General features: G+C 42.6%; 1 protein-coding gene across 1 annotated transcript; it reads left to right on the forward strand.

Annotated features, from left to right (window-relative positions):
* Positions 1 to 3945: 3945 nt before the first annotated feature.
* LOC137126088 (toll-like receptor 13) lies at positions 3946 to 15174 on the forward strand. The gene is made up of 4 exons (XM_067502566.1): positions 3946 to 4026; positions 5209 to 7737; positions 13912 to 14029; positions 14207 to 15174. The coding sequence occupies exons 2-4, from the start codon at positions 5265 to 5267 to the stop codon at positions 14442 to 14444; spliced, it is 2829 nt and encodes a 942-aa protein (XP_067358667.1). The 5' UTR covers positions 3946 to 4026; positions 5209 to 5264; the 3' UTR covers positions 14445 to 15174.
* The last annotated feature ends 539 nt before the right edge of the window (positions 15175 to 15713 follow it).

Here is a 15713-nt window from a genome sequence, read left to right on the forward strand (position 1 = left end):
TGAAATACTTTTTCGTCATTAGCAGGTCAGATGATGTCATCTGGAGGAGCTCTGGAAAAGCTGGTTGACCATGATTACAACCTTAATACTGTGAGCAGCAAGACGACATAATCTGAACTGAAGGTTTCACCAAGTGATGACATCTGTCATTTTTTAGCTAGAAGCAGAGAGATATTTTGATATAGGGAAGTCAAAGGAAGCTTAATGGCGTTTATGTGCATTTGAAACAAAAACTAGAACTCAATAAACAATAAACAATTTCAAAATCAGTGAAGGCATCTTTTAATTAAAAAAATGTTTTACAAATCTTAACAAATTCTGAGAAAGATGTTAATGTGACATCTCCAACTGACTGTGAACTGTGCTCACAATATCTGAAACAGTTCAAACGAAGATTGATTCCTTTTTTTCTAAACTCATTTGATGTTGATGGAGCCAGAAGCTGAGGGCTCCATCAAGTGTCCTTAAACCTCTCCAACTCGCTCACTAGTCGTCAGCTGCTGAAGGCCTGAAATGGAAAATCCAGACACTTGAGGGCTTTTATGATGTCTGGGTTTGTTATCAGGAAATGTGTTTAGGTCTGAAATGTGTCTGAATGACACTTCACTACATAACAAGCGCCTCTCTTCAGACATTAAGTGCTGCTTGAAAACCAACAAAAGGTCTTCAAATTCAACTGTAAATAAGTTTCCACCAGCGTGAAATACACTGCTTTACATGCAAACACAAAGAGAGAGATCAGTGATTTTCTATTACAATCTATCACAGAATTACACGTGCAAAGTCAGGATGCAGTTTTTTTATCTGATGCTGTTCCTCATCTCACATCCCTGACACCATTTGTTCGTAAACACGCCACTAGATACAGTTTCTAAACCTAATCTCAGCCACAAAAACCAACAGTCTCACTCCCACTTCCAGTCTCAGTGGGACACGTCCGCAGAGGGAATGAGGTCACCAATCTACCAACATAAACTAGGTGCCAGTTCTGGAGCTGGTTCAGAGGTGATTCAACTGCTCACGTTTAAACTGGTAACAAATAACATCTGATGCTCTTAACAAACCATCAGAACTCCCCTGAGAATATTCATGTTTTTCATAAAGTAATGCAGGTTCACTCAAAACAGGAGCCGACTACAGACAATTCAGCTGATTTCCATTGGGACATTTTGACTGAATGTTTATAAATTGAAGCTAGAAAAAGTTGCAAAGTGAAGTAAATTGAGTCTGGTAACATTTGATTTCTACATATCTGACTACCACTGCCTGCCACAGCATCCAGCTCTCACTGTTCATCAGAGGAGCTTTATGTGGAGTCTGAAACGTGATCTTTGACATGAATCATAGAGTCAGAATTAGAACTCTCTGTGGAGCTGTAAGTTAACATTTGACATTTAGTGAAATATTAAATCTGTGTGACTTTGGAAGTGTGTCTACTTTAACTCACCTCCCTGACATCAGTTTCTAATGTATAATATCACAGTGCTTCTCTCTCTCTCTCTTATTCATTAATTTCAGATTTTTTTATCTGTGCACCATCTGACTGACAGCCAGCCACTTAGAAATGTATACCAGATACTTTGATTAAGTCACGGGACTGAATGCCATGAACCCTCTCTCTGTGAGAGGTCACACATCCAAAGACTAATGGTTTGCTCCACATAAAGTCAAAGGAGGAAGAATCAACAGCAATAAAAAGTAGTTCTAGGTTTAAATGAAGTCCAGTAACAAAAGCAGAAACACTACAGCTCCTCAGGAGGATTTAAACTCTTTGAAATGTACATAATCTCTGCCTCATTGGATATTCATCGCTGCCGCTCCTGGTGGGACTTGAACCCGTCACCCAGGCAGTGATCGTCCTCACACTACTGTGCAGTTTTTGAACCCGTGAGCAGAGGTGTGCTTTAATCTCAGGTGTTACTCCTCTGAGGTTTGGTGAGTGATGTGTGCGAGCAGCTGAAGGTGACCCCTCTCCTCGTCATGGAACTAACGAGCAGAGAGGAGACGGGAAAAAGAAGGAGGGAACATTTCAAACCAGACAGAGACTCTGAAACTGGAAGGACACCAGAAAAACACATACAAGTGCTAACCTCCAACCAGATCTGCGTGCGTGTGTGTGTGAGTTTAACGGGCAGATGGGCACCCAGGAGGATTGTGGGAAGCCAATAATCTAAAGGAGTGTGTGACCTCCTGCTGAGTGGGCGGCCTGCTCCTCATTAGCATTTTAACTTCATGAATATGCACATAGCTAATGAGCAGGCCTCTTCAGACCTCCTGTCGGCCTCTCTGCGTCGGCTCGGGTTTGAAAAACACATCAGCTCAGGTAACGATGGGAATGTGATCGCTCTGTTGTCACGGTAACAATGCCAAGACTTGTACTTGACTAGAACGTCCTAAACAAGGGTCCAACCACAGGCTGCTCATAAAGCTTTTAACCACTTCTCCCAGTGCCCGTTTAAAAGCTGGTAAGTGGGTCTGGAGCTCTTTTTTGTTTTCAAGCTGCTGTTGAAAAGTTGGGTACTGATCTTGTCATTATTGTACAAACTGACTTCATCTCACTTCGACTCAAAAGTAAACAGGTAACTTTAATGGAAGCAGATTGGTCAGAAAACTTAATAGAGCTAAAATAAGCATGAAGTTTAGTTTTTTAACATCATCCAGATGGTTTTTACCTCCTGTCACCTCCTCACTGCTTTGAACTGCGTTACCCAGAAGCCCCCTGTGGATGGCCATGACAAGAAGCCTCATTTACAGGTTTAAACTGCAGCAAAAAAAAAAAGAAGTGTCACTGACAAAAAGACATAGAAAAGATAGAAAAAAGATAAAATAAAATAAAAAAAAAGGAGACTTGACGAGAGATGAGAGCTGTGGGAGGACTGAAGGCTAATTATCAAGTCTCGCTTTAATGACAGCAGAAGAAGAAATGGCGACAGGAAGGTGTAATTATCACCTGCCAGCTGTGGCCGGGCTCAGGAGATGAAGAAGAAATAACACGAGAAATAGAAATCCACCAGAGTGCAGCATGTTTTTACCCCGATTCCTGAGTGACACAATCCAGATGTCACCTGACCCACGAGGAGCAACTTGAGCTTCAGTGTTTTGCCCAAAGACACTTTGACATATGGACAAAAAGGACTCAGACACATCACAGCGTGACTTTTTCCATTTGTTTCATTTCACTAATCCACAGACAGAGGCTGACCTGTGTCATGATTAAGTTGCTGCTGCTGATCGTGGCCACAGAGGAAGTGGGTTCAACTGTGGCCGCTCAGCATCAAGTCCATATCACAGCAGTTTTCCCCGTGAGAACAGCAGCTGATTTTGATGTTTGACATTTGTAGTTCCTCCTGTCGAATCCAGTCTCCGTGACCTCACAAACACACACTGTGAAGTGAACTGTTTGTGTCTGTTAGCTACTGTATATCGACAGAATGTGGGGATCTGTGTGATTGGTGAAACATAAGACAACAAATTAAAATGCAAATAGAGTTCAGTTATGATTAACTGTGGCTTTGGAGGCAACTGTATCAGAATAGATTTCCCATTTAAACATCAATACTGCATCTTACGAAGTGTCTTTTTTCATGTTTCACATTCTTTTATTGTTTATGTTATGAATCTGTAATACACTTTGTAAACTGATTGATTTGTGTCTGCAGGAGATACTGATCACTGTGTGCACAGTTATCTCTTTGTCTAGTACATGCAAAATGTTACATAATAAACATTTTTATATTGTTGCAATTGAGTATTTGGTCAGTAAATTTTGCAGCATTGCAGAGCCAAAGGCGGCAGAAGGATCTGCAGTAATGCAGACAATGATTGTGTTTTGTGAAATATAACACAATGTGTGTCTAAAATAAAACCTTTATATAAGGAAGAAGCGCTAGGAGCAGGAGTGCTGACCACTTCTCTACTGCCAGAAAAAAAAAAATCATATGTGACGTCCGACGGTCAGCTCGGTTCCTGAGCTGTTTTAGTCATAACTTAAGAGAACTGAACGCTGAAACTTGACTAAGAAGAACTGTGAGTATCATGAGTGTCCTTATTTTCCAGAAATAGACAAAAAATGCATAAGAATTAAGAAAAGTGCACTAAATTCTACTAAACATGTTCTACAGCTGAGTTGTGTAAATGTGACAATTTCGAGCCTGTCTGTGATGTGGCTGATTGGCTTTTAGATTTAAAAATGTTAGACGAAGAAGAAGCTGTCATGTTATTTTAAGGCTCAATTGAATAAATAAAAAACTACCTGAAGTCTTAAATAAAAAAGGTATAGAGTTCATTTGTGAGATTTACAAGTGCATGATTAATAGTCATTATGTCTCTTTGTGTATCTTTGTAGTTGTACGGAGTCTTTAGCCATCATTGGATTTGTTATTTAAGCGATGCTGTGCCATTTATCACACTCTATTTCCAGAATTAAACCAGAAAAAACAGGAAATGTGTCCACAGTGATTAAAAAGTACTTAAAGTGACACATAGAGTGAAGTCTATGCATGTTTTAAACTTTATATGCAAAGGCTCACAAACAGTAAGATTAGTAGGAGTAAAGATTAGTAGACAGGAGTATAATGGAGTGATGAAGGTCCAATCATCAACAGTGTGTGAGAAGAAGAGTTGGTGACATGAATGTTTGCAGCCTTCAGTGAAACATGCTGGAGGGTCTGTTCTGGTTTCTGCCAGTGGGGATGCTGATGGTGGCTGAATTGATGGGATCATGAAAGCTGAAAAGTACAGACCGGTTTTAAGTCGTCAAGCCGTTCTGACTGGGAATAGCTTTATTTTGCAGCATGACAATGATGATGGTAAAGGCAGTTGTCTAAGGGTCAGTGGTTCGATCCCCAGCTCTGGCTATATGTTGAAGTGTCCCTGGGCAAGACACTGAACCCCTAACAGCCCATTCCCCTCCCCAGCTGTGCAGTGTCGGTCCAAGCCCGGTAGAAATTGGGGAGGGTTTTATCAGGAAGAGGATCCGGCGTAAAAACTGTGCCAAATCAACATGCGGACAATGATCCGCTGTGGCGACACTGAACTCACGGGATAAACTGAAAGGACAAAAGAAAAAGAAAGAAAAAATGAGGGGTATCATTCAAAATAGCTGTCAGCAGCTAGTGAAGCAGCAAGTTAAACGTTAAACTGTTTATGTCAAAGTTCAATCTTATATAACATCTTATACTCATTTTCTTCCCATGTTGTCCTTGACAGATTGATACCCTTCAACAACAACACTGGGGGTGGTCATAAAGATCTTCACACCAACAATGGGAAGTTTGTCTTTGCACATTCTGTCACTCCTGCTTCATTTGAACCCTTTGTTGGCTTATTCACTGAAAAACTGCACCATTGAATACTCTGAATCCCTGGCTGATGTTTTTGTGGACTGTTCAGAGCGTGAACTTGTGACAGTCCCTGATGACATCCCCAGAGATGTGAGCTCAGTAAAACTCTCATTTAATAAGATTTCAGAGATTAACAGAAACAATTTTAGAAATTTGTCAAGGCTCCAAATTTTAGATCTGCAGTTTAATTGGATTGCTAATGTTGATGATAGATCTTTCATTCATTTGGGTGAACTGACAACGCTTGATATGAGCAGTAACTATGTCTCCAACCTGACTGCCAAACTCTTTGAGGGACTGTCCAATCTCACCAAACTTGACCTCAGTAGAAACTACATTGGGTTCATTCATCCCTCAGCCTTTCACTTCCTGACCAGCTTACAAACTGTGCTGCTATTCGACAACTGGCTCCGACAAATCACTGATATTGAGCCCATCCTACAACTACCACACCTACAGGAGCTGAGCATCAGTTATAATCTATTTTCCTCCTTTGAGACTAAAGATCTGCGGCTTAATGTGTCCTCAGGCCTGAAGGTGTTGGATGTTTCTCTAAATAAATTGAAAAAGTTCAGCATCACAACACCGATCTTTCCTCAGTTAAAAGTGATAGATCTGACTCGATGTGGCCACACTGGTGGAATGACATGGGACATACCTGACAGGACTTTACTAAAAAACCTGACTCAGCTGTATTTTGGTGCTACTTTGATTCCTTTTGAAGACATCAGAAAAGTCCTGCAGAACCTCAGCTTACTGAAGCATCTGAGGCTGAATTATATGATGAAATGGATCAACAAAGGTCTGTTAGCCACAGTCTGCAAAATGCCAACACTTAGGAGACTAGATCTGTCCTTCAACAACAATGGAAGTTTAGGTACAAAACTCGTCACTTGCTCTCAGCTCACTGACCTTGACTTGTCCTACAATGTCATGACTGAACTGTCTAAAGGCTCCATTCTATCAATGAAGAGGCTGAGGTCCCTGAAACTGGAAACCAACCTCCTCACCAGAGTTCCAGAAGACATTAGGAGCCTCTCGTCTCTAGAAATCTTGAATTTAAGTGACAATCTCATCTCTGAGTTGGGCTGTGAGGATTTCATCAACACAAGTCTCACAGAACTTTATTTGAACTCCAGCCACATTGCTAAACTGGATAGTTGTGTATTTGAAAATCTTAATGACCTAAAGGTTTTAGATTTGAGTCATAACCTACTGTGGACAACTGGAAATGCCTTCAAAATGGGCCCTAAGATGCTTGAGGTCTTGGATTTGAGCCAGGGGTCTTTATCTGTTTTTGATAATGGGGATTTTGAAGGATTGAGCTCCCTGAGATATTTGAATTTGGTTTCAAATAACATCAAGAAGGTGCACAGTAAAGTATTTGAGGGACTGCACAACCTGAGGACTCTTATTGTATCAATTCCAGATGGCTTTAAATATAACGTCACAGGATTAGAACAGCTGGAAAACCTTACACTTTACATAAGTCCTGATAGCAGTTTTAAAAGTTCTCATCTAAATAATTCTCATCCAGTAACTCTGAATGATTTCAATTCATTAAAAGTTTTCACAGCAGTTTTTAACAGCGTCCAATCTTCTTCTTCTAACATGTTGATGCAAATGCTTCCAAATATGAGACAATTAGAGGACTTCACAGCTGAGAATATCCAGATTAATGCGTGGAATTCAACATTTCAATACAGTCCAATCAAGATTCTAGCATTCAGGCATACAGATCTGTCACATTTGCATCCCCTATTATTTATGTCAATCCCAAACCTGCGAGTTCTTGATTTGTCCAACTGTAAACTCAAGTCTTTGGATTTCCTGGTCCAGGCCAACCTGTCTGCACTCAGATATTTAAAACTGACATACAATGAGCTCACTGTGATCAATGAGACAGTCTTCCAGTCTTTCCCTGCACTAACATACTTGGACCTGGACAATAACCCGTTTACCTGTGACTGTTCTAATGCTGGATTTATCCAGTGGGTGAAGAGCAACAACCAAACTCAGGTTGTTAATGCCTATCAGTACACTTGTTCCTTTCCTGCGACTGCACAAGGAAGGAAGTTAATGGACTTTGACATCCAGTCCTGTTGGACAGATGTTGGCTTCCTCTGTTTCATTTCCAGCACCTGTCTGGTTCTTCTGACTCTCCTCTCATCCTTCACCTACCACTTTCTGAGGTGGCAGCTAGCCTATGGCTTCTACCTTTTCCTGGCCTTCGTCTATGACAGCAGGAAGAAGAAGAAGGGAGCTCCTCATCAGTACGACGCCTTCGTCTCCTACAACGTTCACGATGAGGCCTGGGTTTACAGAGAGATGCTTCCAGTGCTGGAAGGAGAACAGGGCTGGAGACTCTGTCTGCACCACAGAGACTTCCAACCAGGTCTGTCTTTGTCACCTTCTGTACATGTCCATTCTTCCCTGCCTCCTGTCTGAATTTATCCAACAGCAACAACGTGTTAGCAGTTTGCACTACTTAGTTTTTTCCGATTTCCCAACATTTCCAATTTTATTACACAAACCATTGTCAACACAAAAATGACAGCTGGGTCCTTTGAAAAATCAGGAAGTGCTGTCTGGTGCATCCACTGCAATGATAGTTACATAGTGATGCAATTACAAAAGTCTGACCACAGTAGTCCTTTCTCAGTGAAAGGGTTTTTACCACATTTTAATAAACGTTTTAATCTGGCTGGAAACTAGGCAGCAAAATGAATGAGGTTGGTCTTCAACCATGTCTCTCAGAAATTAGTTTTCAAAATTTTAAAACTAAATTTTTCTAAAGTCAACTGAGCTGTTTGATGTATTGGATGTACTTTATCAAGATTTTGTTAATGCAGAAGTTGTATCTGCTTTTGTCTGCTATTTTATGAATCCGGTGCTGTTACAGTATACTTTCTAAGGTAGTAGTAATATAACAAGAACTTTTACATCCTATTTCCCCATTTGTCAGATTCAGCAAAGTACAGACTTTCTGACACGTGTCAGAAATGCTCACTTCATCAAAAATGCTTTAGTGTTTTGGAAGAGGTTTCTGGTCCAACACCTAAATTGCCTCCAACAACAGTAAAACCACTGAATACTGAACTGAAACTACAGCCTGTTAGGTTTGCCAATCAGAGCCTTTCAGATGACCCAAGGGAAAATTAAGACATAAATCTCAGTCCACTGTACGATGTCAACACGTTTCAGAGTTCTAAAGGAAAACCTAATAAATCCCCGTTGAACAAGTTGGAGAGGAAAACAGAGAGAGAAGCACAATTATAGAGGAATCCCAAAGGTGCTGATCAGTGGCACCTAGAATTCTGCTAGCTGTAGTTCTTAAAGACATTTCACCTCTCATCTGAAAGGCTACTTCAACTTTGAGCAACGGGCTCATCGAGGCAGGACTTAAACTCTGGAGTACTTAGGTCCTTGTCCCCTTGATAGTCATCGAGTGTTTGCTGTCTCGCCCCCACTTCCATGTGTGTTGTTGATACTGTGTGTCCTGGTCAAAAAGAACTCCAAGTTTCCTTCCAGTAGCACTGGAGGCCAAAGCCAAAGCCAAAGGACAAGCACCAAGCTAGGACAGGAGATATACTCAACTAGTAAGTACTGTTAGAAATTTGTTTGTTGGTTTCAGAGGTAGCTGAGTTTCTGTCATTTTTCTTGAGTCTGCTGATTTAGTCTGGTTGTTTGTAATAGTTAAGAACTGTAGGTAGAAAGTTTTGCTCTTCGGGTGAAGTGGATATTTGGTCTGTTGTTGGTGGTAGTTTCAGCTTAGTAATCACCAAGCGTTCACACCTTTGACCTAACAAAGGCACAAGAGGTAGGTTGGTTTCAACGAGGGGGCGGTTTCGGCTGTAGCCAATTAAGACCATATTTAAGGCACCTGTTGGGCTGGAGCGTCAGCATAAGCGTCACCCCTTGTTCAGCCCTCCTTGTGTGAAGACCGACGGTGTAAAGACAAGCGAGTCTACCTGCGCGAGTCAAGACCGACGGTGTAAAGACAAGCGAGTCTACCTGCGCGAGTCCACCGAAGGGGGACACTAGGTAGTTTATTTCAAACTTCTTCTACTTCTATTTCTCTACTTTGCTTCACATTAACCCTTTCTACTCCGAAAAGCCTTTTCTTTGTTTTACTATGTGTTTTCAGCAGATCCCTTTTCTCCTTCGTAGACGTAGGACATGGCGTCCTACTAGGGCACGACATGTTTCTCACCTGCGCACTCTCACCCAGACCACTTTGCCACCAGCCTCTTTTTGTCTTGCCCTGTGGAACTGCCAGTCTGCAGTGAACAAGGCCGACTTCATTCCAGCCTTTGCTACACACTCAGCTGTTCACCTGCTTGCACTTACAGAAACCTGGATCATGCCACAGAACACAGCCACCCCAGCTGCACTCTCTACCAATTTTTCATTCTCTCACACTCCTCGCTCATCAGGCCGGGGGGGTGGGACTGGACTCCTCATCAATGACACCTGGAAGTTTTCCTTGACAGCACCACTCAGCAATCTGTCTTCTCTGGAATATCATGCCGTTAGGATTACAGCACCGATTGCAGTCATGGTGATTGTGATATATCGACCACCGGGCCAGCTGGGGAACTGGACATGTTGCTGTCCCACTTCCCAGAAGATGGCACTCCTCTCATCGTCATGGGAGACCTGAACATTCACCCACAGAAACCAAAGGCGGCTGATGTGTTTGCTCTTGTAAACACATTTGACCTGAGTCTGGTCTCCACTCCTCCGACCCACAAAGCTGGCAACAACCTCGACCTCATCCTCACCCGGAACTGCACCACAGACAACATCTTGGTCACTCCTCTGCATGTATCGGATCATTTCTTCATTCAACTCACAGTCCTCATCCCGAGACCTTCGCAATCTCCTCCCACACTTGTAACATTCCGGCTCAACCTCAGATCTCTCAACCCAGATCGATTCTCCTCGCTGGTCTCTGCAACTCTGCCCCCAACACAGGACCTCTCCATCTGCGATGCAGATGCAGCCACAGACAGTCTTTGCAATACACTTTCATCATGTCTGGATTGTCTCTGTCCTATGTCTTCGAGACCCCCCCGTCTCTCACCTTCTAATCCGTGGCTCACTGATGGGATCCGTAAACAACGCACCACGCTCAGGAGTGCTGAGAGGAAGTGGCGCAAATCCAAGACTCCATCTGCCCTTGCTGAGTATCAGAATCTCCTTGGACCTTTTTCTCACAGTGTCACCAGGGCAAAGATCAACTACTACCAGGAGAAGCTCAGCAACACCACGGACACCAGAAAGCTGTTCTCCACTTTTAAATCACTCATCTACCCACCTTCACCACCGCCATCTACCTCTCTCACTGCTGACAACTTTGCCAACTTTTTTACCAACAAGGTGGCAGCCATCAGCTCACAGTTCTCTCCTCCAGATGATGACATCCATCTAACCTCTTCCAACACTGCACTGCTCTCATCATTTGCAATTTTGACTGAGGATGATGTATCCACCCTCCTCCTCTGTAATCATCCGACCACCTGCACTCTGGATCAAATCCCTTCCACTCTTCTTCAAGCAGTTGCACCCGCACTAATGCCAGCTATTACACAAGTCATCAACACATCTCTCAAAACAGGGACTTTTCCAACCTCTTTCAAGCAGGCCTTGATTACCCCACTGCTCAAGAAGCCTTCTCTTGATCCCTCTGTAGTGGAGAACTACAGACCTGTCTCCCTCCTCCCTTTTCTGGCCAAGACTATGGAACGAGCATTTTTCAACCAACTCTCAGACTTCCTTTCCAAGAATAACCACCTCGATGTCAACCAGTCTGGCTTCAAGAGGGGTCATTCCATGGAAACAGCACTCCTGACTGTTGTGGAATATCTTCGAGCTGCAAAAGCCACAGGTCAATCATCTGTCTTAATTCTACTTGATCTATCATCAGCCTTTGACACTGTGAACCATCAGATACTCTTGTCCACACTCTCTGACTTGGGCATCTCTGGATCAGCTCTAGACTGGCTTTGTTCTTACCTATCAGGACGAAGCTTCAAGGTATCTTGGAGGGGGCATCTTTCTAACTCTCATAGCCTCTCTACCGGTGTGCCGCAGGGCTCAGTTCTTGGTCCTCTCCTCTTTTCTATCTATACTTCATCCCTAGGTGCCATCATTCACTCACATGGTCTTTCCTATCACTGCTACGCTGATGACACGCAGCTCTTCCTGTCCTTTCCACCGGACGACTCCACTGTCTCATCGCGTATTTCTGCCTGTCTCTCAGACATCTCAGCCTGGATGAGTGAGAGACACCTTCAACTCAACCTCTCTAAGACTGAAGTCCTTGTCTTCCCAGCCAGACCTTTGATGCAACACAACATCAGCATCAACATTGGATCTACAGTGATTGTCCCCACTAATTCGGGCAAAAATCTGGGGGTCATCATCGACGACCAACTGAGCTTTAAGGACCACATCTCCTCAGTCTCTAAGGCTTGCAGATTTGCTCTTTACAACATCAGGAAGATCAGACCCTACATCACGGAATATACAACCCAACTCATTGTACAGGCGCTGGTCACATCCCGTCTTGATTACTGCAACGCGTTGTTGATGGGGTTACCGATATCCACAATCAAACCCTTGCAGATGATCCAAAATGCGGCAGCTCGCCTAATTTTTAATCAGCCAAAAAAGACCCATGTCACACCACTTTTTAGATCTCTACACTGGCTTCCTGTTGCTGCTCGCATCAGGTTCAAAGCTCTGTCTCTTGCTTACAGGGTTGTTAACTCGACAGCTCCCGCTTACCTCAACTCACTCATTCAAGTCTACAATCCTTCTCGCCCGCTGCGGTCTGCCAAAGAACGACGTCTGGTGGTCCCAGCACCGCATAGAAGACACCAAGCAAAACTGTTCAGTGCAATGATCCCACGATGGTGGAAAGAGCTACCAAACGCTGCACGCTCAGCTGATTCTCTCCCAATATTCAAAAAACTGCTGAAAACTGAACTCTTCCGCATCTTCCTATGCACTTAAATCTTTAATATAAAAAAAAAAAAAAAAAACTTTTCTGCTCTCTTGCACTTGTATCTCGTGAACTGTGAACACTTTTCTGATAGGACCTTGCTTTGATGTTTTCTCCTTGACTTAGATTTTTGCTGCCTTGTACCTCACTTGTAAGTCGCTTTGGATAAAAGCGTCTGCTAAATGACTAAATGTAAATGTAAATGTAAGCCATAGAACTAATTAATTCAATTCAATTCAACTTTATTTATAAAGCACCACTTCACAACAAAGTCATCACAAGGCACTTTACAGAATAAAGTCACGACTATAAGGCTGTATAGAGAGAACCCAAAAATTCCCCCAAGAGCGGAACCTCTAGCAGAACCAGGCTCAGGGTGGACGGCCATCTGCCTTGACCAGTTTGGGTGAGTGGAAAATGAAGAGAGAAAAGAAAAGGGCAACAAAAAGCAACAACAAAAACATCGGGCAGGTTGGTAGGACCAGTAGCTGCACACTGGAAAACCCACAGCTTCAAACCCAGGGACACCCTGGGTTTAAAATTCTATTCTAGATTTAATGAGAAGCCAATGGAGAGAAGCTAGTAAAGGTGAAATATGATCTCTCTTGCTAGTTCCAGTCAGCACTCTTGCTGCAGCATTTTGGATTAATTGCAGGCTCTTTAGGGAGTTACTGGGGCATCCTGAAAGTAGGGAATTACAGTAGTCCAACCTAGAAGTAACAAATGCATGGACAAGTTTTTCGGCATCACTTTGAGACAGGATGCTCCTAATTTTGGCAATGTTCCGTAGGTGGAAGAAGGCTGTTCTAGAGATTTGTTTTATATGTGAGTTAAAGGACAGATCCTGATCAAAAATAACTCCAAGGTTCCTTGCAGTAGTACTGGAGGCCAACATCTAGTGTAACAATACGGTTAGACATCATATCTCTGAGATTTTTGGGCCCAAATACTATGATTTCAGTTTTGTCTGAGTTTAAAAGTAAAAAATTGTGGGACATCCAGGCCTTTGTGTCCTGTAGGCTTGAAGCTTTGGTCCTAACACAGAGCCTTGTGGAACTCCATAGCTAACCTTTGTCTGCATGGAGGACTCATCATTAACATGAACAAATTGAAATCTATCAGATAAGATTTAAACCAACCTAGTGCCTATTGTGTAATGTAAATACATGGTTAGACAGAATATTTCTGAGATTCTTTTATTCAAATATACTAACTTAAGTTTTGTCTGAATTAAAAAGCAGAAAACTAGAGGACAGTATTGCATGTGGATAAAAGACACATATATAAAGTAAAAAGTCTTAGCACAGAACCTTGTATAACTCCATAACTAAGGTTTATGTGCATGAAAGATTAATTGACATGAACAAATTGGAATCTAACATTTACACAAACCTGTAACAGTTCCCAATCATGTGTTCGCATAGAGACAAGTCAGTTGTTTGAAGCGTAAGTTGCATTCTGTAGCTTTATGTGTGAAGTTTTTAAATCAAGATACCTATGAACAGTTTGTTGAATTTGCACCTGTTGTCTCCGTACTTATACCTACTGTTGTCTGCTCAGGTAAGCCCATCATGGAGAACATTACAGACGCCATCTACGGCAGCAGGAAGACCAACTGTGTGATCAGCCGGCGTTACCTGCAGAGCGAGTGGTGCTCCAGAGAGATCCAGATGGCCAGGTGGGGGCACCACATTTCATTATCCTGTCCTCTGTCTTATAATCATTGTTGTATGGATAAATTCAACTGTAGGACCAAAGATGAGCTGTCTGTGGTCACATCCCTGCCCCCAAACTGCTTTAATCCTCTGAATGGTCCATCATGGTCTGTTCTGGTCTGTCCTGTGTATTGTTGCAGCTTCCGTCTGTTTGACGAGCAGAAGGACGTGTTGATCCTGCTGTTTCTGGAGGACATTCCCACCCAGCAGCTGTCTCCATACTACCGCATGAGGAAGCTGGTGAAGAGACGGACCTACCTGAGCTGGTCTCAGGCTGGACAACACACGGGAGTCTTCTGGCAGAACGTCCACAGAGCTCTGGAGACAGGAGACGCTCCCACAGACACAGATCTGCTGACTGGACCAGCAGGATGCTGAAAACATCATTGAACCTGTGAAGTTACAGTACGGGTGGACTTTACTGGGGACAGGGTCCTCTTAGCAGTTTTTAAAAAGACACGCTGGGTTCCACATCACATGGGAAAAATTCAGTTTATATCCACACAACCCAACTGTACTGTAGTTCCAACAGTCTTAACATGATTATACTAATTACAAAAGTAGTTACTATGTTATGTCCCTTATTTCTAAGATTAGGACACATAAATATATACATATAATACAATGGTTTAGGTACAGTCACACATCAGAAGGTGTTTCTGTTATGGGGCTTTTTTTTAACTAGTAATGTTTGTAATTTTAAAACAATCTCTGTCATATTAACTTCCTCAGCAGATCAGTGGCGTTTCCTCATTTCTGAGTTTGTGTGTCTACATGTGGGTTTGTGTCATTGTCTTTGAGAGGACAACTTTCAGTTAGTGAGGACATTTTGTTCCGTCCTCAGAACTGTAAAGACAGAAACTGCAGTGTGACCCGTAAACCAGCTCCCCTCCTCCCGAAAGTAACCCTGTCCACTTCTTTTGGGATGAAGTGTTGTGGGTCAGTTGTTGGCGTGTTTGAGCCCAATGTTGATTTGTCTGCAGTAGTTAGATTTTTGTTGATTTTGTATTATATCACATGGTGCCCAGATTTGTTTCATGGCTTGAGAAATAACATTTTAAAAAGAAATACATTGATCAAAGACCAATTATTGTTTTCAAATAAAAATATTCAGTGTCTCCACAGTGTCTGAACTAACCTTCATCTTCCTATCACTGCTGCACACACACACATTAAATGTGAAATATGTTTGGTTTCTATTTACATATTACATGTAGGTAATACTAATATGTACTTAACCAGTGATTGAAACGCTACGTTCAAATTCCTGTAATGAATCACACTGACCATCATGTGGTTCTGTTGGCAAATGAACATGTTTTTGGTTCCAATGAATGGAAAGCTTTTATAAGCAATGGTGGTGGCTGCCATGCAAGGGGCTCACCTGATCCACCTGGAGCAACTGGAACACTTTGACACATAGCCAAGAATGGACAGGGACTTGAACCACTTACCATTTAGTCCGTGGACGACTGCCTTAGCTAGTGAGCTACAGAGGAGAGGAACTGGGAGGGGGCTGAGTGAGAGGCAGCAGATGTGCCACAATGAGGAGGCTGAGGATGTATGTGACCTGGTAAAGAGAAAAAACAGCATTTGGTAAACTACACTTAACCTTCAGGCCTTTTTACATTTAACTTTAGCCATTGT

This window comes from Channa argus, chromosome 1 (genome assembly GCF_033026475.1).
Source record: "Channa argus isolate prfri chromosome 1, Channa argus male v1.0, whole genome shotgun sequence".
NCBI classification, from domain to species: Eukaryota; Metazoa; Chordata; class Actinopteri; order Anabantiformes; family Channidae; genus Channa; species Channa argus.

Coding starts and splice junctions, on each gene's coding strand:
- LOC137126088 (XM_067502566.1), top strand. CDS start 5,265: ATGGGAAGTTTGTCTTTGCACATTCTGTCACTCCTGCTTCATTTGAAC. Junction 7,738..13,911: donor CCACAGAGACTTCCAACCAG/GTCTGTCTTTGT, acceptor TTGTCTGCTCAG/GTAAGCCCATCATGGAGAAC. Junction 14,030..14,206: donor AGAGAGATCCAGATGGCCAG/GTGGGGGCACCA, acceptor GTATTGTTGCAG/CTTCCGTCTGTTTGACGAGC.